Below are 23,820 nucleotides of genomic sequence, written 5' to 3'. Positions count from 1 at the left end.
TTGGTGTTTTAAGGGTTCTGAGCAAATGCTCTTGGCATTGAATTTTGCTCTGCAGGATTCATTTTCTTTTTTATCATGGCTTGCTGGCTTCTCTGTAACTGTTTTGTTACCTTGCTTCCCAGCAGTTTTGTATCAGCAGTTTAAGTTTGGGCTAAGAGGGAAGAAGGTCAAGAAGAAAATTTAAAACGTTTTCTTTCATAGATTTCCATCAGTGTGGGCTTTGAAAAAAGTCTTTTAAGGGATTGTACCTCCTGACTTTGAACCAAAGCCTGTGAGTGTGCACTGAACAGGTGAGACGAATGATGGAGGATTACATTCGGGGTTAGAAGCCTGCAGCTGGCAGCGGGATATGGAAGGTGCGTTGTGCAACTGGAACCAAGTTTGCATTTTCAGAGGCTGAGATGAAGGGAGGGTCTCTACTAGCTTAATGTCACTTGGTTTTTCTCTTTTAAGTGCATTTTGTACACTAGTGGACAGTTCTAGCATTTTATCTGGTGGATTCCATGGTCATCCTCCAGTGGAATCAGGATTTTCAGCAAGTTTGCTTGCAGCTTTATCTTTGCTTTTAATAATCAGTTTGGCTGGTGTTCTGGTCACAGAGCTAACTATGAAACAGAAGTCCAGGCCTCTAGGATCATAAAATGCTGTGCTGTCTATCTTCTAATGGTTATGGCTATTTATTATGGTTGGGGTGATATTTCATTGATTGTTTAGATCACAGCTCAGTTCCTGTAGAAAACGAACTGTAAAACTATCTGAAGACCATACAAGAGGCAAAATAAAACTTGAAGTGAATGTGTGTGGTTGTGTACTGTGTAAACCTCCTCCTTGTTTCTGCCTCCTGCCTTTTTTCTCCCACTCTTGCATTCCCAAGCAAGTATTCCTCCTCTCCAAAGTTGTTTGAACTTAGGGACTGGGTCTTAAAGGCAGTTTTCTCCCACTTCTATCTCTAGTAAATGATTGCCTTCCATATTTTCCTCAAGGCAAGGCAAGATAAAAATAGACTCGTTTTGGCCAGGACACCTTGACATAGTTATAACCTGGGGGTAAATGAAGGCAGCTAGTTGGAGTGAGTTCATGCCACCTAATAGAATAAGGAAAATTGCCTTATTCTTTGGTCAAAAGGTGAAATTTGAAGGCAGATCGTGGATTATGAGACGGGACTCTAAGGCGTCGGTGTTAGGCTGGACTAGCCTGTCTCTTGACAGGAGCAGCAAATTAGCTCCACACTATAGCTGTCTCCTCTGCTAGCAAGTGCCATCATCTGAAGTTCAGTGTAGGTATACAACCATGTGGATAGTGAGCCGCCGGGTCATTAGAGCAGAAGCATATCCGGGAGTGGACAGAGTGGTTTGGGTACTAAGTAACAGGAGCTCAAAGTCTTCATGCTCCGTTCCTTTGGAGGGACGGTATATCTGAGTGTATTCGCTTTTTTAAGAAAAACGATGCACATTATCTCGCCTTTGCTGGGAGAATTGGGAAGGTTGCATTTTCATGTATTTAATGAAAGCTTAACCTGGGGTGGGTGAGAGGATCACGTGGAGTACAGAACTAGAGGAAATGGAGGCAGGAGCCACCCTCAGAAAGTCTTGGTTCTTGAAGTGAGCAAAGACGTTAACATTAACGCCAAGCTGATGCTTTGCACTCTGCAAAGATGTGCAAAGCAGACGCGACATAATGCGAGACTGCTTGAGATGGTTGGATGGCATCACCGACGCGATGGAGAGGAGTTTGAGTAGGCTCCGGGAGTTGGTGATGGACAGGGAAGCCTGGCTTGCTGCAGTCCATGGGGACGCGAAGAGTCGGACACGACTGAACTGAATTGAAGGAGATAAGGCAATTAAGCCCTGGACCCAGGGTGCCTCGCCAGCGTCTCCTTTAATAGGCGGGGCCGGAGCCGCTGCGAGTCTCAGGCTTTGTACGTGTCGGAGGCGGAGCCGCAGAAGGTCCTAGCAGCATGGCAGCTGGCGCAGCGGCCGCCTTGACGTTTTTGGATCAGGAGAGCCGAGTCCGAGCTGGGGGGGTAGGCAGTCTGCAAGTCCCGGCCCCGGTCACCATGGACAGTTTCTTTTTCGGTATTGAAGAAAGGAGAGGCTGAGGGTGGTGCTGGGGCAGAAGCAGGGCTGAGGAACGGGAATGCAGACATGTGCACGACGTGGGTGGGGGCGGAGGAGGGCCTCGCACGCGGCAGCCGGAGCCGGAGAGGAAAGCCAGGCCTCTGCCCTAGTTGTACGGGGTGGGCCCGGGCCAACCGCTCCAGTTGTTCCTGACACGTGGGCGTGTGAATGGCCCGTTAGTCCATGGCTGCAGGTGAACGGGATTTGGTGAAATGCACCGCCCCCCACCCCCACCCCCAACACTGACGCACACTCACAGTTAACCTCTTCCAGGCTGTGAGCTCTCAGGCCACACTCGCTCTTTCACCTTCAAGGTAGAAGAAGAGGATGACGCGGAGCATGTGCTGGCTTTGACCATGGTAAGGGGCGGGGTAGGGGGAGTGCCTGTGTATCCTCCTTCGCCGCTCTACTGGGAGTCATCTACTCTGCTTAATCCCCACATGGGGGCTCCCCTGGCCAGGCGATCCAGGGACCTCGGAGGCTGGGCAGGTTGTAGGGCAGATGCTTCCACTTGCGGTGTCCACCCTTACTGGGCGAGACTCCGAGGCCCTGTGTACCTTCCCAGCTCTGCCTCACCGAGGGGGCCAAAGATGAGTGTAATGTGGTAGAAGTCGTGGCACGGAACCATGACCACCAGGAGATCGCAGTCCCTGTGGCCAACCTCAAGTTGTCCTGCCAACCCATGGTGAGTTCCCTGGCCATACCTTGGGAGGCTGGGAAGTAGGAATTGAGGACTTCAGGACTTCTCGCAAGGTGGGGTGGACTGGGAGTGGGCTAGGCTTTCATCCTTGTCTTCCTCCCAGCTCAGTTTGGATGACTTCCAGCTCCAGCCACCTGTAACCTTCCGCCTGAAGTCAGGTTCTGGCCCTGTGCGCATCACTGGGCGGCACCAGATTGGTGAGAATTTTCTCCTTTGCTTCCAGTAGACTCTCCATCTGGACTCCTACCCCACCCCAGCCATATCTCCCAGTGCAGTTCCCATACAGACCCTGGATGCAGTGCCCTCCACTTTACTACTCTAGCTGTTCTTCACGGAACCTACCCCAGCTTATCCAGCTCCACTAGTGTGGACTCCTTTGAAAGTGAAAGTGAAAGTCACTCAGTCCTGTCCGACTCTTTGTGACCCCACGGACTGTAGCCCACCAGACTCCTCTGTCCATGGAATTCTTCAGGCAGGAATACTGGAGTGGGTTGCCATTTCCTTTTCCAGGGGATCTTCCCAACCCAGGGATCAAACCCAGGTCTCCAGCATTGCAGACAGACTCTTTACTGACTGAGCCACCAGGGAAGCCCTTTGACTCTTTGTTATCTAGTTTAGTATATGAAGTTTTTCCCACCTAGGCCATAAGCTTTGGGAGGTCAGAGTCCCTGCAAGCCTAGAGGCCACAGGGCATTAATAAATGACATGTATGAAGTATGTATGAAGTATGAAGGGGGTGTGGCTTTAACTCCTCTTCCTCCCTTGACTGCTTGTGTACCAGTTACTATAAGCAATGATCTTTCTGAGGAAGAGAGCGAAGAAGACGGGAGTGAGGAGGAGGAAGCTGAGTTGTGTCCTGTCCTTCCTGCCAAGAAGCTGGGGCGCAGGCTCTAACCCTCCCTGGTGAGTTGGAGGGACCTGGGAGGGGACACAAGGAACATGTTTGGACCTCGATGCTGACCCGTGATTTGCTCTCTTCAGGTCAGCTAGCTGCCTGCCACATACACCAGGTTCCTGGACAAGTTTCAAGAACTTTGTATCTTCTCCACTGAAGAGGGTTGGGGCGGGGGTGGGGGTGGGGGGTCTTGGTCTGGTGCAAGGAGAACGGGGGTCCCATTCTCCAAAGGACCCTGGTGTTCTAATCCTGTACCTCACCCCAAGCTTCCCTTTTCTCCAGGAGTGGGAGGAACTCTGAACTTCTATCCTGACCTTCTCTCCCCACTTGCCTATGAGGTTGGAGGTCAGCATCTGAAGCTCAGGACTACACATTTTTAATGTTTTTTACATTTTTGGATAAAGGTTGAAATAAAATGTGGATGAGGGTTTTTTTGCAACTCATTTGTGTGGCTTCTTTCCCTCCTGGGGTGGCATTCCCCTAGGGACCACCAGGTGGCACTGTGGCAGCACAGAGGGTGGCCCTGGACCTGGGGAAGGGTGAGGAAATGTGGGATCCTGCTACTCCCAGAGCGCTGTGACTGGCCCAGCTCTGGGCCCCAGCTGCCTTCCTAGATGAGGACCTCCCAACACCAAGCCCCTTCCCAGTCCCTTGGTGGGGGAGGGCCATCCCAGGAGGTTATCAGCATCTAAACAAGGGGTCTGGGCCTCTGTCACCACTCAGGCTGATGGGCAGGGGGGCAGATAAGGGGGCTTAAGCAGCCTGAGGAATGTGCATCCCTGGCCCCATGAAGGGGGCTCAGGCCCCAAGAGGACCTGTGAGGGGTAAGGTAGAGGCCAATCTTTGCTCCTCCTACCAGTCATGCAGGCCATCTCTGAGCCAGCCTGGACCCTTAGAAACCTGATTCCAGGGGCCAGATGGAGGGGGCTGGCCAGATTGGGTGACAGGGAAACCAGAATCCGGGTGGCCTGGCATATGGGGGCAGAGAGGAGCCCCTGGGATTCAGCCTCCTGGGCTAAAGGGTTCCAGCCCCCTAGCCCTCCACCTGGTCTGGGGATGGGGGGCGGACCGTTCTCTGGTGCCTGAAATCAGGTGGTTCTGGGGATTGGCTGCTGCTGTACCAGGAAGAGAAAGGGATGTACCTAGTGTGAGCATGAGTGTGTATATGACCAAGTCTGAGGTCAGTAGTTCAGCAGCTGTGTTGATGGGGCAGGGGGTCTCAGTGCCCTACAAACAAACAAACAAAAGGTTACCTCCTGAGACAGCCTGGGGCCAGACATGCTGAGGAGGGACACAGAAGAGTGCCTGGTGGGGCCAGGCCCACTCCCTCCCACATTGGCTTCTGGGCAAATGAGTGAACAAGTGGGAGGGGTCCCTGGATAACCAGAAGAGGTTGGCATTGGAGCAGGTGTTTGGAAAGAGTGTTTCCACAACACAGAAAAGCACTCCCTTTTCAACACATCTCCGAAGGAGGTGCCCTTCTCCCTATGGTGAGGAGCAAACAGGTCCAGGGTTTAACCTCCCCTTTTCCTAGTTGAGGATAAAGGAAGATGATCCCTCTCTGCGTCGCAGTGATCAGGGTCGCAGGCCTCTCTCTTTGCTGCAGGACTTTCCTGAAGTGCTTCCACCAAGAACACTGGGATGGAGAGGGCAGCCAGGATGGGACCATTCACCAACCGCAGGCAAGGGGTCAGGAGACAGAGGAGAAGGTGGAGTTGGCGCCCTCTGGTGGGCGAGGTTGAAACCGCTTGTGGCTGTGCAGCTTCCCACGCCGCCTCTGTAGCGGCTCAAGGCCGGCGCCGCGGTGCAGGGGCCTACATGTCCCGCCAGCCGTCTGCGCGACTAAGGCAGACTTCATTCGTTGGTTCGTTCATTCATTCACTGGAAGGGTTCCTGTTAGAACCCTTCCCTTCCTCCTCTCGTCTATCGCCTCCAAAGTCCTCGGCACGTGTTCGGTTGAAGGCACGGTAGTCTGGCTGAGTGTAGGGAAAAGTTGGGGAATCCTTCCCAGCCGACACTTCTACCCCCCGCAAGTAGCCCCGCCCCAATATTTACCCTCCTCGACGCCGCTGATCGCTCATTGTGAGCCCTTCTAGTTTCTTGGCGGGTCTGCCCGCGGCCCTGGCCGGCGCCAAGCGCGCTCCTACCCGCGGTGGGGGCCCAATCCACATCCGCCTCGTCCCGGAGTTTCTCGACCCGACAGGGCGCCCACGGACTGAGCCGGGAATTGTTTTTTCTCCCTCCCCTCCCTCGTCTCTCCTCGATCCCCCTTTCTGCCCTCTCAGCGCACAGTAGGAGCGTTGCCCATTCATTTCGGTCTCTGAGCCCTGAGGGCTTACGCCGCGGTTTGCAGACTGCTGGAGGAGGGGCAAGACTGTATTTGGGGGGCGAAGGGGGACGACCAGACGGGGCCTAGAGTGCTTAACACAGTCTCTGCGATTTACATTTGAACAGTCGGCGGAGGGTCTGCGGCGCTTTGAACGCCTGGTGCAGGCTGCGCGTGTTGGAGCGCAGGCGGCCCCCGCCGGTTGGTGTGGATTTGAGGGGCCCAGGGTGGGCCAGGGGCGGTGGGAGTGGGCGACCGATGCGTTTGGAAAGAGGCTGAGCGTGTGTGTTTGGGCCCTTGCAACGGTGTATTTGCAGAGAGGGGCTATTTGTGTTGGCGAGAGGTGTGTGTTTGTGTTTGCAGGAGGCGAGTGACTCTGTGTGTGTGTATTTGTGTTTGAGGAGTGTGGGGACGGCCGGGAAAGGTGGCCGGGCTGTCACTCAGCGATCAGGTTGACAGGCGCTCCCTCATCAGGGCCAGGGAGCTCTGATTGCAGATTCGAGGAAACAAAATAGCAATTGTAATTACGGGGCTTTGATAAGATAAAGGAAGGAGCAAGCCGGCCGGGAGGCGAGTAAGAGCAAGGGAGGAGAGAACGGCCTGCTGGGGCCCCGATGGAGTATTTACATCTGTCATTCACGGGGGTGTGTCCTCGCAGTACCCGGCGCCTGATGCGGGGGTGTCCCTATTGACACCCCCTCCCCCATCTAGGGACAGGGACTTTTGGGGATATGAGAAGAATCTCCTCAAATGGACGAAGACCCAGTTGGGGGAAGTTCTCAAAATGTAGAGGAATTCTGGTCTGTATAGGCCCCCGGGGTAGAGGTTAGGGTGTGGGACTCAAACCCTGATTGATGGTCCACACGTTTAGGCCGGGGATGGCCCATCTCTCGGGGAGAGTGAAGAGGGTGGATTAAGATCATTGAGGTTCAGCCCAGCATCTTCAGAACCTTTTGGGGGCTCCAAACCAGGGTTGAACTCTGGTCTGAGCCAGGTGCTATAGTCTCCACCCCCCACTCTGGGGAAAGGCAGGTGCCCAGAGTGACTCAGGTTGTGACTCCAGGACTACACACGCTAAGGATGGGCTGGATGATGCCCTGACCCCTGCTTGGGTCCTGCTTCTTGCTGTTCTCATCAGACTGTTTTCAGAGGGCTGGTCCCTGGTGAGAAGACCCTTTTCATCTGCTGCCTCTCATCTCTCCACTTATTTATTAATGCATACAAATAATAAACATATTCAAGGGCCTCCTATGTGCAGGGCATGAGGTTAAGATGGTGAATATTTTGCCTGCTTGAATTAGTGTACCTGGGGATGTAGACACCCAACAACTTCTAAGACAGAGGAGCTCAAATGAAGGAGAAATGCTGGTCTAGGCAGTGGGTACTGGAGCCCACTTCACTTGTCTTCCCCCAGTGCCCACCTCCCAGTGGGGTTGAGAGGAGATGGTGCAGACAGCCTTTAGCAAATACAAGTGCTCAATAAATGGTGGTGCTTATGATTCTTATCTGTTGGGAGGGTGGTGAAGGCAAGGCCCCGCCTGCACTGAGGTCTAAATGCTCAGTCAGTTTCCCCATTATTCATTCATTAAATACAGAATTGCAGAACCCTGCCCTGCTCTCCTGAGCTAGTAAGATGTGGTCCTTGCCTGGAGGTCTGGGTGGGAAAGAGCCACTTGAGGGAACAGACTCAAGTGGGTAACAGGTGAGCTCAGGGAGTCTGCTTCTCTGGGGAGGGATGAGATCTTGGGACAAGTCTCCTGATTCTGTTTCCCCATCTAGACCTTGCTCAGTATTAGCACTATGGCTGGGAGTGGGAAAGGCAGGCCACAGAGAAAGGGGAAGAACTTGGCTGTGCTGCCTCTGGTCTCTTGGTTTCCTGAGGCCATCCCAGCCCCTCCAGCCCAATCCCCAAGGACATGGGGGCTGGCAGTAGGGCAGGGGAGGTCTTGGGCAAGGGCAGCAGCTGGGCAAAGCATCAGTGGCTCCACCTGCTCCCCAGAATTTTCTGTCTCAGGGCATCTCTGCCCACCCAAGCTGCTCTCAAAGAAGCACCACACCTCGCGGGTTCCTGAAGCCCCTGGAGGAAGCAATGGGCGGCTGGGAAAGGCTTAGACAACTCACTACCTTCTTTGATACTTTCCCCTCCCCCAGGGTTGACAAATCACCAGTCCAAGTTTACCACACAGTAGGTGTGTAAGTACCTGTTCATTGCACAAATAGTGGGACTCTGAGCGAAAAAGACTAGGCAACCTGGATCTAAGTCTCTTTCCCAGGAAAAGCAGCTGAGGTTATTTTGCGCCCACTGCCTGCTGCTTTGGGGAGAGCATGGTGGTGGCAGTGACTGGGGTTTTCCGTATGGGTGGGCTCTCTCCTTTTTGGGTGGTGTGGTCAGGCTTCAGTCTAGCGTGTTGGGGGCGGGAGGTCGGGGGGCGGACAGGAGCAGGGGTGATGGTGATAATGAGAGCAGGAAGCAGGAAAGGAGATGTTCCTCGATCTCAGGGCCTTCTTGGTGACTGAACGATGCAGGAGAGACCGGCAAGGCAGGGTACTCAGCAGGAAGATGGGAGTGGTTGTCGGCTCCCGGTCGCACAGGCACGCACTGCCAGAGGAAAGCGCACAACCGTTCACCCCAGAGTTAGAGGCTACTTGCAGGCGGCAGCCCCAGACAGACAAAGCACACAGTAGGTGGCTCAGAGAACCGCTGTCTAGCTTGAGGCTTAAGCGGACCGGGTCCCACGGTGGAGACCGGGCGCCTTCCCACTCGGGCGCCCGGGGGGTCCAGGAAGCCCCAGCAGAGGGTCTCGGGACTCCACGGGGTGGGCGGCCCGATGGGCCCCCATCCCCGCGTGCCTGGACCCCAAGAACGCGCAAGGGGACAAGTCCGGGATGCGGAGAGGCGCCCAGACGGGCCGCCCCCGCCCCTTGCAGCGGGTCCCCAGACCCCTCCCCTCACCCAGACCCCCAATCCCCGACCCTCCGACCGCCCCGCCCCGGTCCGCCCCGCCCCCGCCCCGGGCTGCGTCCGGGCCCCCGCTCCCAGCCGGGGGCTGCGGGCTCCGGCCGCCCGCCCCGCGCTCCCCCCTCGCGCCCGGTGCGGCGCCCCCCGCCCCCACCCCTCCCCCTCCCTTCCCACTTACCCACCCCCCCTGCCGGCCCGTTACCCTCCCTCCCGCTCCGGCTCCTCAGCAGCCAGCGGCCAACGGCTCCGGCTGCGGCGCAGAGGCACTCGGCGCGGCGCGGCGAGCTCGACATTCCCTGGGTCCCGCGGAGCCGCGTCCCGATCGCCCGGGCTGCCACCCTCGAGCCCCGCTCCGCCGCCGCCGCCGCCCTCGGCTCGTCGGTCCGCTGCCTCCCGCGAGCCGGCGAGATCCCGCCGGGGCTGTGCGTGCTCCCCGGCCGCGCGCCATGGGCAGCCCCCGCTCGGCGCTGAGCTGCCTGTGAGTACCGCCGCCCCGCGCCCCCGGCCGCGCGCCCGCCCGCCCGCCCGCCACTCACCCCGCGCCCCTCTCTCCCCGCCCGCTTTTGTCTCCCACAGGCTGTTGCACTTGCTGGTTCTCTGCCTCCAAGCCCAGGTAAGGCGCACTGCGCCGGGGCCGGAGGGGCACGCCGGGGGGCGAGGTCGGGCAGGCCGGGGCAAGGGGACTGACCCCGCGGCCGCGCGGCGGGCTGGAAGGGCTGGGAAACATCTTAGAACTGCAACCCTTAACTATCCGGAGGAGGGGTTAAGGACCAGAGAGGTAGCGCTGGCCTCAGGTCACACAGCCTGTGAGCGGCGCGCGGCTAGAACCCGAGGTTTCGGAGTCCGGCGCTGTCTCCCACGCCTCCCAGCCAGGTGGGGGTGGTTGGGGAACTCGGCGGGCAGCCACTCCCGGCCGCGCCGAGGAAGGGGGCATTCGGAGCCAGGGGGCATTCGATGTCAGAGGTCCGGTGACTGCCTCAGGGACCCGCTCCGCGGCTCTTTGGGGAGACTTGGCGGCGGGTCTGGCCGAAAGATCAGGTGCCCGGGTCTTCTGTGGTCTCAACATTTGCTCCGTGAATTTGTCTTTATAAATGTCAGGGGTCGGGCCGCTCTGCCTCCCGACTTAAAAGCGCCCTGCTCTTCTAGGAAGGCCCGGGCGGGGGGCCTGCGTTGGGCAGGGAGCTCGCTTCCCTGTTCCGAGCTGGCCGGGAGTCCCAGGGTGTTTCCCAACAGGTGGGTCCAGATCCTTCCCCATCCCGGGCGCATCCATACTAGACTGGGTCTGTCCGACTTCCTTGGGTAGGGTGGGGGTGGTCCGAACTGGCATGTTGGGGGGACCCCAGCCCCTGCCGGCTGCCTGGGGCAGTGGAGGGAGGTGCCGGGTGATGGGGGCCACTCGGGCCCCTGGGCAGGGTAGCATTATAATGGCGTGTTGTGTATTTTTCAATTTCCTAAAGGTAACTGTTCAGTCCTCACCTAATTTTACACAGCATGTGAGGGAGCAGAGCCTGGTGACAGATCAGCTCAGCCGCCGTCTCATCCGGACCTACCAACTCTACAGCCGCACCAGCGGGAAGCACGTGCAGGTTCTGGCCAACAAGCGCATCAACGCCATGGCAGAAGACGGGGACCCCTTCGGTAAGGAGCTACACTGCACTGGGGTTAAGGTAGTCTGCGGGGCGCGCCCCTCCTCCCCAGGCTGGCCTGCTGTGACGGGACCCAGCAGTCGCGTCTGCGCTGAGCTGAGGCCTGCAGGCTCCCCAGCTCAGAAGGGAAGGAGTTAAGCCGACAAAGCATCTTGGGGGTCAGCTGGAGAAGAGAGGGCTGGGGAAGGGACCCTGGGGAGTACTTGGCCCATAGGTGCCCTTTCCCTGCCCAGCAGATGAATGAAGCCAGGAATCTCCCTTTCCACCTCCCCCTCTCATACCCCTCCCCACTGCAGGTGGAGGCAGAGGGTTCAGGGGGAGGGGGCCCAGGTTTAAGGGAAGCTCTTGAAAGAGGATATGTCACCAGGGCCCACAAAAGCAGAGTGGGAAAGAGAAGGGAGAGAAATCCCCTCAACTCTCCCAGGTTTGGGGGGCGGTGTACTGCGAACTTTAAATACTTTGATCAGGAGGGTCAATTACACATGGGGACTAGGCTAGGAAAGGGGCCTTCCCCACTTCACTTGTCCAGGAACCCAGGCGGTTGGTCAGAGCGGGGCTCCTGGCTCCCGGTGGGGTGGTGAGTACAGGGAGCTACTGTGGGATGGAGAGGCTGAGGACTGATTGATTTCTAAAACATTCAATATTCCTGCCTTGAAACAAGGCCAATTTCCAGAGTCCTGGATGTACCAAGAGAAAAGCAAGTCCTCTGGGCGGCTGGTGTTGTTTTTAGAGAGCGATTATTGTGAGTTTAAAAACCTTTAAATAATGACCAAGTTAAACAAGCATGAAAGGAGAGGGGAAGACTCTATTAAAATGTAATAAAAAGGTGAAGCATTTTAAGAGCTAAGAAGAAAAATGAAGAATGATATAAAACAGAAAAAGAACGAGCCTTTTTTTCAGATGTGGAGTTTGAAAGGAGTTGCAAGTCTGTAAATGTTAAAAAAGAGGTTCAAGATTGTTCTCTATGAATCTCTGGAGAGACCCCCGCGTCTGGCAGAGCGATTAAAACTCTTCTTACTTTCACCTTTTTTAACATTTCCTGAATACTTTCTCCTCTTCTCGAGCCAGTTTGGGGGATCGAGTATGTCTCGCTGCATTTTTTCTGCATCGACGTAGCTGACTTCCCTTCAAAGCTGGAGAAGGAGACATAATTTTCCTGGGATAAATCTGTCACTGGGGTGGAAGAATAGGTTTGAAAATGTTAAGCTTTCCAAAAGCCCGGTCGGGAAAGCCGCTGTAAACTGCCGCCCCAGCTCCCCAGCTCCATCCAGGAAGGAGAGTGGGGGCTTTCTGCAGTGGGGGTGGGGGTGGCCTGCCCGGTGGCCGAGCTCCCCTGCTGGGCTGGCAGGGCCAGCCTGCCGCCCCTTTGTCCCTTCAAACTGGCTGCTCGTTGCCCTTCTCAGCTTCCAAGGAAAGGGAATGAATGCCTGGCTCCTCCTGGGTTTGCTCCATTGGAGCAAATGGTCCAGCATCCTCCGGGTTTGGGGAGCGAAGAAGACGCTAAGCTGGTCATGGGGGGATTCATCTTCAGACATCAGAAGTCTGATGCCCACTTCTCTTCTTACAATTATATGAGGCTTCCCAGGTTCCCTGGTCCCTGCCTGGTGGGCAGGAGCAGGAGCTGGAGGGCCCAAGAGCAGAGGCTTAGGGTGTATAGCCAGGACAGGTAGAATCTGGGGAGAATGGCAGAGAAGTCTCAGGGGCTTCCTTATGGGTCCCAGGAAGGGACAGAGGGCTCCATTCCTGTCTGCCTTGTTTGGCAGACTCCCCTCTTCTCCAGTTGATGTCCTTCTTAGCCCTTAAAAAATAGCTGCTCCTTGCCCTGAAAAGCAGAACAGGAAAGGGATGGGCAGACTGGCTGGATCCAAGAAGAGCTGGGTGGGAGGGGAGGTGACAGCTGCATTTCCCTGGCTGACTTGGAGCCAGACTGGGGACTTGGCTACTGGGTCCCAGCTCTATGCTTCTGCAAAGGGAGGCAGGCAGTCACAGGCTGGGCTGTGAGGGCTGCCTTGCTGACCTGTGCCCATCACCTCCCATTAGTTTCAGGGTCAGAGAAGGTGCCACCTTGTCAGAATAAGCTGGGAGGTAGCCCTGGGAGTCACCAGACTTCTTTGTCAAGGAGGGAGAAGGCTGAAGGAGGGAGGGCAGGAGACCCAGCCCCTTTGGTTCCATCCCAAACAGCTAAGTCGGTCCTCACTCTCAAAGGGAGGAGTTGTACAGAGAGTGGGCAGGGGCCAGGGCTTCTGTGGCAAGCTGGCTGTCTAAGGGAAGGGGTAAGAAGGCACAGGATTCAGCTCCCTGTCTCCTGGCTCTTGAGTGAGAGGCAAGCACACATGATTTTCTCTTCTCCTCCCCTACAGAAAGTGTTTGCTCACTGGGGTAAGAAGCCCAGTGCTGCTAGAGGGGGTGCAAGAGAAAAGACTATTGAATTACTGACTTCTGAACACTGGGGCTGGGGTCTGGAGTGACTGGGAAGTATGGGGAAGAGACAGTATCCTCCTAGCTGGTGTCTGAGTTTCTAGGAAAGCAGCCAGCCATGGGCTGTGTGTGGAGGGAGAGCTGTCCTCATCCCTGTCACCTTTGCAGCAGAGCCGGGGTGGAGGGTGGAAGATGTGGGGTGGGGTGGAGTGGGTTGGGGTGGAGGGTGTCGGGGGGTGGCCAAGGCTGTGGGTTGGAACCCGAGGTATCAGAAGCAAGAGAGAGTGCTTTTATGTTTGACCTCAGGAGTGGAGGTCACCACTGCACCTGGATGTTTGTAATAACCTGTGAGGCACGTGCATATAATATTTTGAACTGGAAGAATCCTCATAGATCTTTTGATTGGTAGTGGAATTCTAGTCAAATTAAATTTTACTTGAAGCCTCAACACAAAAATCATTGCTGTCTGATTATAAAAAAGGGTCTTCAGTTTGATGGCTCTAAGACCCCTCTGCATAAACCAGTTCAGACACCATGATCTCATCCATTCCCCCTCTGTAAACCCAGGCTAGGGGCCTGAAGCCCAGAAAGGGGACTTGACCTTTCCAGGGTTGCACAGCATATTAGTGGTTGGAGCCCACAGCCTGGGCATCTGGCCCTTGGAGCAGCTGCTTCTGGGATGGGCCAGCTGGGGTAGGGACATGGAGCACTGGAGGTCAGGAAGCTGCCAATAACCACCCCCACCCCACCCCAACCTTTCCTGACAGCAAAGCTCATCGTGGAGACAGACACCTTCGGGAGCCGGGTTCGAGTACGAGGAGCTGAGACAGGCCTCTACATCTGCATGAACAAGAAGGGAAAATTGATTGCCAAGGTGAGGTCCTAGAAAGAAGGGAGGGACTGGCTAGGGCCTGGGGAGCAGGCTGGGCTGGCTGAGCTCCTCCAGGATACCAACTAAGTGGGCAGAGAGGCAGAGGGCCACCTTGGGGTTACCTAATGATTGGGTGGGGGGTGGAGGAGGTGAGGGAGGAGGTAACTGAGAGATGAAAAGCTATAAAGGCAAAGGAGGAAGAAGGAAGGCTAGGGAAGGGGCTGGGGAGGGGGTGTCGGTAAATTCCATATATCTTTTTAACAAATCACCAAATTGCTTTGCTATTATGTCCAATTACATGGTACCAGCATTTGGAATGTTCAGTAAGCCGAGGGCCCAGCCCCTCAGCCGAGCTCTGAAATGGCCCCATTAGTCACGGCTCCTCTCCAGCCTCGAGCTCCCCGCTTCCCTGGCTTCTGGGGCCCGGGGCTCAGCATCTCCTCACCAGCCTTCCCTCCCCCATAGGGTGGTGGCCCTGGGGCTGCAGGTTAGCGTCCTGAGATGGCTGAGGTGGGCAGGTGGGGAAACGGGTGCTAGCAGCTTGGGCCAGACTGGTGGGCAGGAGGCCAGGGTGGGCAGGGGCTGGGCCCCCTCTCTGCCCCTCTGTGTTGGGGCCCAGCCCCTCTGTAGACAGCCATGTGTCACTGCTACCCAGGAGGACAGGAAGTTGCCGGGTGGGCTGTGAGTTGTGAGGGATTAGAGAGCGGGTGCCCACCCTGCCATCTGCTGGGGTGCCCACCTGCTGTCTGGGGCCGCCTGCCCTCTGCCTAGGATGGGAGGGGGCTCCGGACAGAGCCGGGTGACACCGTGTCTGCCCCCCACCCTGCAGAGCAACGGCAAAGGCAAGGACTGCGTGTTCACGGAGATCGTGCTGGAGAACAATTACACGGCCCTGCAGAACGCCAAGTACGAGGGCTGGTACATGGCTTTCACGCGCAAAGGCCGACCCCGCAAGGGCTCCAAGACCCGGCAGCACCAGCGCGAAGTCCACTTCATGAAGCGGCTGCCCCGCGGCCACCACACCACCGAGCAGAGCCTGCGCTTCGAGTTCCTCAACTACCCGCCCTTCACGCGCAGCCTGCGCGGCAGCCAGAGGACTTGGGCCCCTGAGCCCCGATAGGCCCTGCCGGCCCCTCCCCGCCGCTCCCCGCCCAGGCTTCCTCTTTGCAGGAGGAGGTCTGCGCTACTGAAGGCTGGGGAGGAGCCGGGAGAGCCCCGGGCTCTAGTTGTGGATAATTGTTTGCTGTTGGGTTTTTTTCTGTTGTTGTTTTGTTTTTTTTTAAACAAAAGAGAGGCTCTATTTTTGTATTCCACTCAGCTGTGGTGTCTGACTTCTTCACTCTCACCTAGGCTGGTGAGTGGCCTAGACTGGGATTCTGGCGGCGGGGGGTTTCCTGAGGGTGGGGGGCCTTTTCTCATTCCTCAGAGGCACTCCTGGGACCCCAGCAGCTGCAGGGCAAGACTGCTAGACTGTCGGGCTCCACTGTACCCCTAGGTGGGGGCAGAGAGGAAAGGGACTGGAACTTTAGGTCAGGTCTTTCAAGAGCAGGTGTCAGTAGAGGATGGTTGTATACTGCTGCTGCTGCTGCTGCTAAGTCACTTCAGTCATGTCCGACTCTGTGCGACCCCAGAGACGGCAGGCCACCAGGCTCCCCCGTCCCTGGGATTCTCCAGGCTAGAACACTGGAGTGGGTTGCCATTTCCTTCTTCAATGCATGAAAGTGAAAAGTGAAAGTGAAGTCGCTCAGTCATGTCCGACCCTCAGCAACCCCATGGACTGCAGCCTACCAGGCTCCTCCATCCATGGGATTTTCCGGGCAAGAGTACTGGAGTGGGGTGCCATTGCCTTCTCCTGGTTGTATACTAGTTGCTATTAAATGACTGAAATATTTATTTAATTGAATTAAAAACGTGTGTTGGAGAGTGGGTCCTGCCGGGGTCAGGCCCCTCCCCCTGTGCTGCCCCAGGTGGCAAGTGGCTGAGACCCGCAGCGAGTCAGGCAGCAGCTCTGACTGGAGCTTCGCTTCCACCTAAGGATCCACACCTGTTACTGGAGGGGCTTTCCTGGAGGGGCAAGAAGAGGTTCTTAACTGGTCTTAGGGCCTCTCGGTCATGGACTCTTAATCGAAGTTGATGGTAACACTTCCCCAGGCCATCTCTGGGTCAGAAATGATGACTGTGCTAGGACTGGAGCTAATCATGGATTCAGTGGGTCCTTTAAAAAGCACCTTTCTGTGTGCCTTGGTGTGTGTGGGAGACAGGTCAGAGATGCCTGCTCTAGTTCTGAGTATCAGACTCCAGAAGATGCAAGAAAAGAGCAACTGCCAGGGTCCAAGGTGGGGGTATGTTGTGTGGGGGCGGGGTGGGTGGGGTGGGGCACCACAAAGCTGGTGTTGTCATTTGCAATCTGAAACAAAGTGTTCACTTTGGGATATTTAGTTAGAAAGCTGTGAAGGTGCTGAGCAGAAGGTGCTGAGTTCAGATGTTGCAAAAGAGCCCAGGAGACTGAGGTCCAGGGAGAGGCTGCCAACCTTGGAAGACCAGGCCTAAAGGGAGATGAACTGGGATTGTGGGGAAGGGAAGCTACAAACCTAGAGCAGAACTCTAGTTTGAGCAGAACTCGAACTCTGGGCAGGAGGAGAAGCAGCAGGTGCTATGTCAGAAGGACGAGCCTGTGAGGAAGGAAGACCAGGTCATGCCATGGCAGTGGTAGAGCAGGTCATTCAAAGCAGGGTAAGAGAATTGGCCTGTGTGGGTGGAGGGGTGAGTTCTCAGAGGTGCACCAGTGAGATTGGCATCCCACTACTCTGAGCAGAGCCCAAGCCCAGAGGCAGCAGATCTCCTGAGGTCAGAGCTGGCCCAGCCATCATAACTGAGGCCTCTCATTCTGGCTACTTATGCTGCCCTCTTCGGGCTGGTCCCACAGCCCAGTTACTGGACCAGTCCAGAAACCTCTTTCTTCTGGGTCTCGGTTCTTTGATGCCTTTGGTTGGAGGGCAACCCAAGGCTTCCTGACCATGTGGGTCTCTCAGAGTTGCCTCTGCAAGTCCCAGGCTCAGGCCATCCAGGTGGATCAGGAATCCCAGGGCTCAGTGGGAAGCCTTGGAGTAGAGAGGCTGGGGTACCATGGGGCCTCTTCAGACCTGCTATGAGGGTGCAGGGTTCTGGATAGAGTAGGTTTCTCTTAGTGCACAGGTACCAGGGGCGTGGAGACCTCTCTTCCAGCTCCCTCAGCTCTTAGTGCCTCCCCTTCTGCTCTATCCCCTCCCCTCCCCCTTTAATTAATTCTGGGTGAGCAGCCTGGCTTTATTGTGCAAGGAGCTGGGGTCTCACTGTGGGAAAAGTCACACCTTCTGAGCAGCTTCTGATGCCATGCAAATGAAGAGACCGTCCAGGAAACGCTTTCATCTGCACGGCCGCCTGTCCAGCCCCCAGCCCAGTGATTGCCCACATTTCATTTGTTTGAGAGCAATTCCTGGGGGAAACCACAGGGTGGGAGGGAGTCCAGGGGGTGGATGGAATGCCAGGCTCTCCCTGCCTGTGATCCTGGGACGAGGATGGGCCAAGGTGGTCACCAGCTAGGCCAAAGCTACCCTGAAGCCCCCTGGCTAGGGATGCCTGAGTGCTCCAGGGTTGTGAGGTGGCACTGTGCATGGTTGTGACGAGGGAGAAGTGGGTTGTCCAGAGAGCTGGACCTGCCTCCTGGAGAAGGGAGAGATGACTGGTGGAGGAGTAGACGTGGACAGGAAGGTGGTGATCTGATCCTTGAGGTGGCCTGGGGCTTTGGGAAGGGGTTGACTCCCAGCAGGACCCCTGGCAAGGGACCCTGGGAAACTGATGCCAGAGCAATGAGGGCAGAGATGGGCCAGAGCACCCACCACCTTGTTTATCTTTGCATTGCTGCCTCCACAGAACCCTCACTAATAGGGTTTTACAGCCCACTCAAGCTGCAACTGGCCAAGAATCAATCATTACCGGCACTTAGTGGTTTGATAGTTAACAGCCTGAACTGAAGCCAAACTGGTTGTTAACTGTGATAACAACTGATTTCAAGGGGTTATTGCCGGCCCAATATGCTCAGCCCATTTATTTCGGGGAAAACAAGCAGGGAGCTGTTGCAAGGCCCAGAAAAGGGAGGAGGAATGGGCTTTTCCGCAGCCAAAAGGCCTGATGCTGTCTCGGAGTGGGTGCTGGCTGTGAGAGCCCTGGGGCCTGGCTGAGGCATGCGTGGAGGCCTGCCAGCCAGAAGTCACTGAGGATCTATGCATGGGTCTGGGTGATCCCCTCAGGTTCCTCCTTCTTTCCAGCTTTCACCTCACCCTGATTCCCCATGTCCCCTTTCCTCCTCTTCTTACAGCAGTGATCCCCATGAGGCCCTCACATGGACAGCTCTCCATGAGGAGAAGCCCAGGCCTAGTGGCCAGGCCTATGATTGTCCCCACTCAGCAGGCAGGGCTGGACCTCTTTACCCATTCCTTCCTACCTGGGGCTTCCAGAGCCTAGCCCAGTCCAAGCTAGAACTTTGCCTTTCATTTCAAAGCCAGTATTGACTCCACCCAAGTCTTGACTAGAAAGGATACATGAGAGGCCTCTCCCCTCACTCTGCCAGGTCTTGTCCATCCCCACCTGCTACCCTCAGCTGAATGGCCACCGGTGAGGCTATGGCCAAGCATCCTTCTAGAAAGCTGCTGCAGCAAAGGACCCCAGGAGTTCCCCACCTTCTACATATAGACAACCTGAGACCCAGAAGTCACAGAGCCAGCGTGAAAACTAGTATGAAAAAGTCAGGTTTTAACTCCCAGACCCAGGCTGCCTCTTGAGGTCTGCAGGTCTTTCTCTAATTCATTTATTCCAGTCACTATTCATTGAGTGCCTATTATGTGCCAGGCTCTGTTCTAGGTAGAAGGGACAAAGCTGGAAATAAGAGACAAACCTCTGTTATTATGGAGCTCATAGTCTAGTAGGAGGGTAGAGGGTGGGGTAAGAACAGACAGTCTATAGTTTATCAGACCCTGACAACCACCACAGAGAAAACCAGAGGGAATGCGTGTGGAAGGCCGGCAGGGTCATGACAATGTTAAGAGGGTGGTCAGAGAAGACCTCGCTCAAAACCTAGTGCTTAGGCAGACACCCGATGGCACTCAGACCTGCACCTATCTGGGGCGGAGCCATCCAGGTGGAGGGGCCAGCAAGCACAAGCTTTGAGCATTAGGGGGAGAGGAAGGAGGCCTGTGGGGCTGGAGCAGAGTGAAGGCAGGATACAGGTACACGTGTGGAGCACAAGTGTAGTGGGGCAGGAGGATGACGGAAGCCGCGCTGAGACGTACAAGAGGTGGTGGTGAAGGCAGGTCACATAGGGCCCTTGAAAAGACTTTAATCTTTAGCCCGCATGAGACAGCAAGCCACCGGTGGGGTTTTGAGCACTAGAATGACACGACCTGAAGTTTTAAGAATACTTTTTATTCGGGTATAGTTGCTTTACCATGTTGTATTAGTTTCTCCTGTACAGCAAAGGGAATCAGCTATGTGTGTGTGTTAGTCGGTCAGTCTGGTCCGACTCTTTGCTACCTCCATAGACTATCGCCCGCCAGGCTCCTCTGTCCATGAAATTCTCCAGGCAAGAATACTGGGGTGGATAGCCATTTCCTTCTCCAGGGCATCTTCCCAACCCAGGGATTGAACCTGGGTCCCCTGCATTGCAGGCAGAATCTTTACCACCTGAGCTACCAGGGAAGCCCCTATGTGTATACATATATACCCTCTTTCTTATATTCCTTCCCATTTAAGTCACCACAGAGCATTGAGTAGATAGAGTTCCCTGTGCTTACACAATAGGTTCTCATTAGTTATCTATTTTAAACATAGAATTCATAGTGTATGTATATTGACCCCAAGCTCCCAATTCATCCCACCCCCACCCCCTTCTCCCTTGGTATCCATATGCTTGTTCTCACCGTCTGTGTCTCTGTTTCTGCTTTGTAAATAAGAGACATGACCAGAATTAAGTTTTATTAGTAATAAGATTACTTTGGCTGCTGTGTTGAGTATAGATGGTAGGGGGGTAAGGGATATTAGTTATGAAGTTTTTGCAGTAATCTTGGCAAGAGATGATAGGGGATTGGAGGTGTTGAGAAGAGGCTGGAATTTGGGACTTTTTTTTGCAAGTAGAGAAGTGCTGATGGATGTGGTTTGTGAGAGAAAAAGAGGAGTCTAGGGGTTTCCAGAGTTTCTAACCTGAGTGACTGAAAGGATGGAGAGGCCCTTTATTGAGATGGAGGAGATTCTAGAAGGGGATGATTTTGAGAGAAAAGGAGGAGTTTAGTTTTGGATATGCTAAGTCTGAGCTGACTAGATAAATATTCACGTGGAGGTGATGAGCAGGCAGTTGTATGCGAGTCTGGAATTCAAGGGGGAGGTCTCATGTGAAGATATAAAGTTGGGAGTATTCAACACACAATTTTTGAAGCCAGGGGATAGAATGGATTTCCCAGGGAGTGAGCATAGCTAGAGAAGAGGAGAAAGCCAAGTCTGAGCTGCGGTATCCTCCAAACATTTAGAGGTCAGTGTGAAGGTGAGAATCAGCAAATATTGTGGCCCGTGAGGTAGGTGGGAGGAAAACCAAAAGGGTGTGTGTCCTGATGAAATAGGTAGAGCACAACAGTTTCTGAGCCCAAAGCTTTAAGTGGGGTTTGGATAGAGTTTTTTGTCATCCACTCTCTCACTTCCCTCCTATCCCCGACCAGTCACAGGGCCAGGAGAAAGTGGCCAACCAACAAGAGGGTGTCGGTTTCACCTGGGGGTCTCCTTGACTCTTCTTTTGGCCTCCCACTGCCTCTCATCACACTGCCGTTACCTCCTAAACACATCTTAGAGCTAGCCCGTCTACTCTCCTGCTTATCCGCTGCCGCCTCCCTGCTCTAAGTCATCATCAGCTCTTATCTGGCTTACGGCAACAGCCCCCTAAATGCTCTCCTTGGTTCCTCTCATCTCCCTTCACAATCTTTTCTGTACTCAGTAACTAGAATTTCCAAAACACAAATCTGATCATGTTACTTCTTCCATATCAAGAATTGAATTCAGACTCCTTTCCATGGCCTTCGTGGTCTCCACGCTCTGGCCCCAGTCTATCTAGCCGAATGACTTAACCTTTCTCCCTCTCACCCACTGCATCCTGGTCACACCTCCCACTAGCTTCTCAAACAAGCCAGGCTCCCATCTGCCTCAGAGCCTTTGACTGCTGTTCTCTCTGCTTGGAATACTTCTCCTCTAGGTTACTGGAGGGTTTACTGCTCATTATATAGGTCTCTGCTGTCCTTCTCTGCTTTCTCTTCTTTATTACACTTATTACTATCTGACATTCTCTTGTGTTTTATTTATTTACTCACTTTTGGCCAGCCTATTCCTCCCAGGAAACCAGGGACTTTGACTCAGTTCATGATGAATATCTACTGCCTAGAACAGTGCTTGGCACATTGTAGGTGTTCACTTAACATTGGTTGAGGCAATCACCTAATAAAGTAGGAGGAGATGTGGAGGCTGTTGAATGGAGAAGGTGGGTTGGGGGTCCTCTGCATCCGGGACTTGAGTCAGGATTTAGGAAATGCCTGAAGGTCAGGGAGACCTGAGGATGGTCCTGGGACGGGTGACCCTCTGAGGCCATCTGGACATCATAGTCCTACTAAAGAGAGTCCAAGGCTTCCAGTACAAGCTCACCCCCATTTTCTCAAGCTGAAATGAGTATCTCCAGAACCTGACAAACGAGCATCTAAGGGGGCCTGTTGGGATGGATGTCTCAGAACCTCCCCAGATTCTGCTTCCTTCCCTGCTGTTGGGTTTCCATAGCAACCAGAGGATTTAAAAGGAGAGAGTGACGGGGAATTAAAAGCCAGAGAGAGCAGAGGAGAGAGGAGGAGTAAGTGGTAGCAAGACAGATGGGGAGCTGGCAAGAACCCCAAAGGATCCCCAAGTCCCATGTTACTGTGGGAGATTGTGCTGATAGGGTCCCTTTGGTTGCCCTGCTTCCCCATCTGGATCTCTTGCTGACCCTCAAGAACTAACTGTCCATCTGGGAAGGCCCTAGAACTGACCCTCATGCATGCCCCTCTTCTCCTGGTTGGCAGATGCTAGAGGAAACCATGCAGATGACAGATGTTAGTGAAGCAAGTTGGGCTCACTGGTTGGGTTTTTGGATCTGCGTTCCTTTCCCCTCCCTTATGTATGCTAGGGGGAGGATGTTCGGGGAGGAGAGTCAGGGCATGATCCTATGCCAAGTGAGGTCCCAAGCTTTGGCACTTGGGGATTAAGGCCAGGTCACCCATCATGAAGAACCAGATGGGCTCTAGCTTGGGCCTGGCTGAAGATGCTCAAACAAGAGGTCAGCCTGAAAGAAGCCTGCACAGAACTCAGCACTGTTTGAGGCTCCTCCTACCTTGAGTTCAGAGGACCAGAAAACACCTGGGCCTGGAGCCTGGGAGCAGCGGAACGGTGAGCCCTCGAGGAGCCGGGGCACTGGGCCCTGAGACCCAAGCCAACTGCCTGGAGAACCAGCCAGTGACTTTCAAGGGCAGGAGTAGCCAGGGCCAACCCTAAATTCCAGCTGCCCCTCTGTCTGCCCGCAGGCACACAGCTCCCAAACAGCCAGGCTCAAAACTCTACCTTCTTGGACTCTTCCCTGTTTCCAGCCATCGACATTTAATCATTTCAATTGGACAGACATGAACATGACCAACTTTCGCTTAATCTTTCTTCACAGAGAAATCCCCATCCCATCATAACCTGCACTGGGCCTTTTCACCCCCTCCCACTTTCTCTCCCTGCCCAGCCGCTGCCTGGGTTTTCTGTATCATTCCCCTCTTCTGCCTGCCTCCTGCAGCCTTCAGTAATGAAGAGTAAGCTCATAAAACATTCACCGTGGGTAATACACCATGTAGGATCTGCCTGATCAAAGTTCTGATAGGATAGCCGGGTCAGTAGGATGCTGGGACTTAGGCTTCCGAGAGTTGGGGCAGACTTCTCTGCCTTGGGCTCAAGTTCGAGTCACTTCCATTAATCCAGGCTCAATCCTCCATGGTGGGGTGAGGGGTCCTGGGCAGAGTAGAAGAGGGGTTTCCTAAGAGGGAGTAACTTCTAGGGGTACTCCTGAGATAGGCATGACTGGTAGCTGGAGCTCTGGATAAAAGCTGAAGACAAGGTGAGCCATGACCAAAAGGCTAAAGGTTTGTGCTGAGTGAGGAGGGTCAGGGCCTAAGCAGTCAGTGTCTGGATGGTTATTATTGCCCCCCGGGAGCCTGGTAAGATGGGAGTGTGCACAGGTGTGTGAGGGTGGGGGGGGTCTGGTGTGGTGGTGGGCCCTTTCCAGGAGCCCGCCCAGGAAGCAGGCCTCCGGGTGGGGGCAGTTTCATCAAAAGCAAACAGAGAGAAAGGGAAGGGAGCCTTCTCTTCCTCCCCTCAACACCCCTGGAGTTTGCACTGACCACTAACACTAATGAGGCACCTGCAGCCCCACCCCACAAGCCTCAGCACAGTCGGGGAAGGAATGTGCAGAGATGGCACTGGGACCAGCCAGAAATCAGCTGTGGTTTTGGAGTCAGATGGAGAGAAGTTAAATCCTGGCCTTGCTGCTCCCTGACTGTATGAACCTCTCTAGGCCTCAGTTTCCCCACTTGCAAAATGGGAAACAGGCTCCACCGTCTAGAATTGTCACTTGGAGTGTGTAAGGGGTCCTGAAGAGTGTCCTGATACATGGTGGCTGCTGTGGGGACGGGCTCTGGGGGAGGGCCCGTTGGGCTAAAGACCTAGGAGCCCAGATGTGCACCACAATGTCATCCAAGCAGCACCCTGAGGAGCTGGGGGGAGGAGGCAGAATCTACAAGGGCCCGAGATAGCCAT

The 23,820-nt window shown here is 54.9% G+C and overlaps 2 protein-coding genes across 3 annotated transcripts; both read left to right on the top strand.

The window, feature by feature from the left end:
* Positions 1–1,924: 1,924 nt before the first annotated feature.
* Positions 1,925–4,151, top strand: NPM3 (nucleophosmin/nucleoplasmin 3). 2 transcript variants are annotated; one of them, XM_059881786.1, is made up of 6 exons: positions 1,925–2,023; positions 2,432–2,476; positions 2,683–2,802; positions 2,921–3,014; positions 3,599–3,720; positions 3,799–4,151. In XM_059881786.1, the coding sequence occupies exons 1-5, from the start codon at positions 1,958–1,960 to the stop codon at positions 3,709–3,711; spliced, it is 438 nt and encodes a 145-aa protein (XP_059737769.1). In that variant the 5' UTR covers positions 1,925–1,957; the 3' UTR covers positions 3,712–3,720; positions 3,799–4,151. The 2 variants fall into 2 exon arrangements, with proteins under 2 accessions (XP_059737769.1, NP_001192489.1); NM_001205560.1 differs by having other exon boundaries at positions 1,951–2,075; positions 2,391–2,476.
* Positions 4,152–9,245: 5,094 nt separating this feature from the next.
* FGF8 (fibroblast growth factor 8) lies at positions 9,246–15,052 on the top strand. The gene is given in 6 exon segments (NM_001206678.1): positions 9,246–9,475; positions 9,574–9,610; positions 10,144–10,230; positions 10,455–10,635; positions 13,829–13,935; positions 14,762–15,052. Coding segments are annotated over 6 exon segments (735 nt in total). The 5' UTR covers positions 9,246–9,443.
* Positions 15,053–23,820: the final 8,768 nt, after the last annotated feature.

This window comes from Bos taurus, chromosome 26, assembly GCF_002263795.3.
Source record: "Bos taurus isolate L1 Dominette 01449 registration number 42190680 breed Hereford chromosome 26, ARS-UCD2.0, whole genome shotgun sequence".
Lineage (NCBI taxonomy): Eukaryota > Metazoa > Chordata > Mammalia > Artiodactyla > Bovidae > Bos > Bos taurus.
The sequence above is the reverse complement of the archived record's forward strand: the minus strand, read 5'-3'. Positions and strand labels throughout refer to the sequence as shown.

Excerpts from the sequence above, each read along its gene's own strand:
- NPM3 (NM_001205560.1), top strand. The coding sequence starts at position 1,958 with ATGGCAGCTGGCGCAGCGGCCGCCTTGACGTTTTTGGATCAGGAGAGC. Across the intron at positions 2,477-2,682 it reads ATGTGCTGGCTTTGACCATG|CTCTGCCTCACCGAGGGGGC; the intron begins GTAAGGGGCGGG and ends GTACCTTCCCAG. Across the intron at positions 2,803-2,920 it reads AGTTGTCCTGCCAACCCATG|CTCAGTTTGGATGACTTCCA; the intron begins GTGAGTTCCCTG and ends TCTTCCTCCCAG.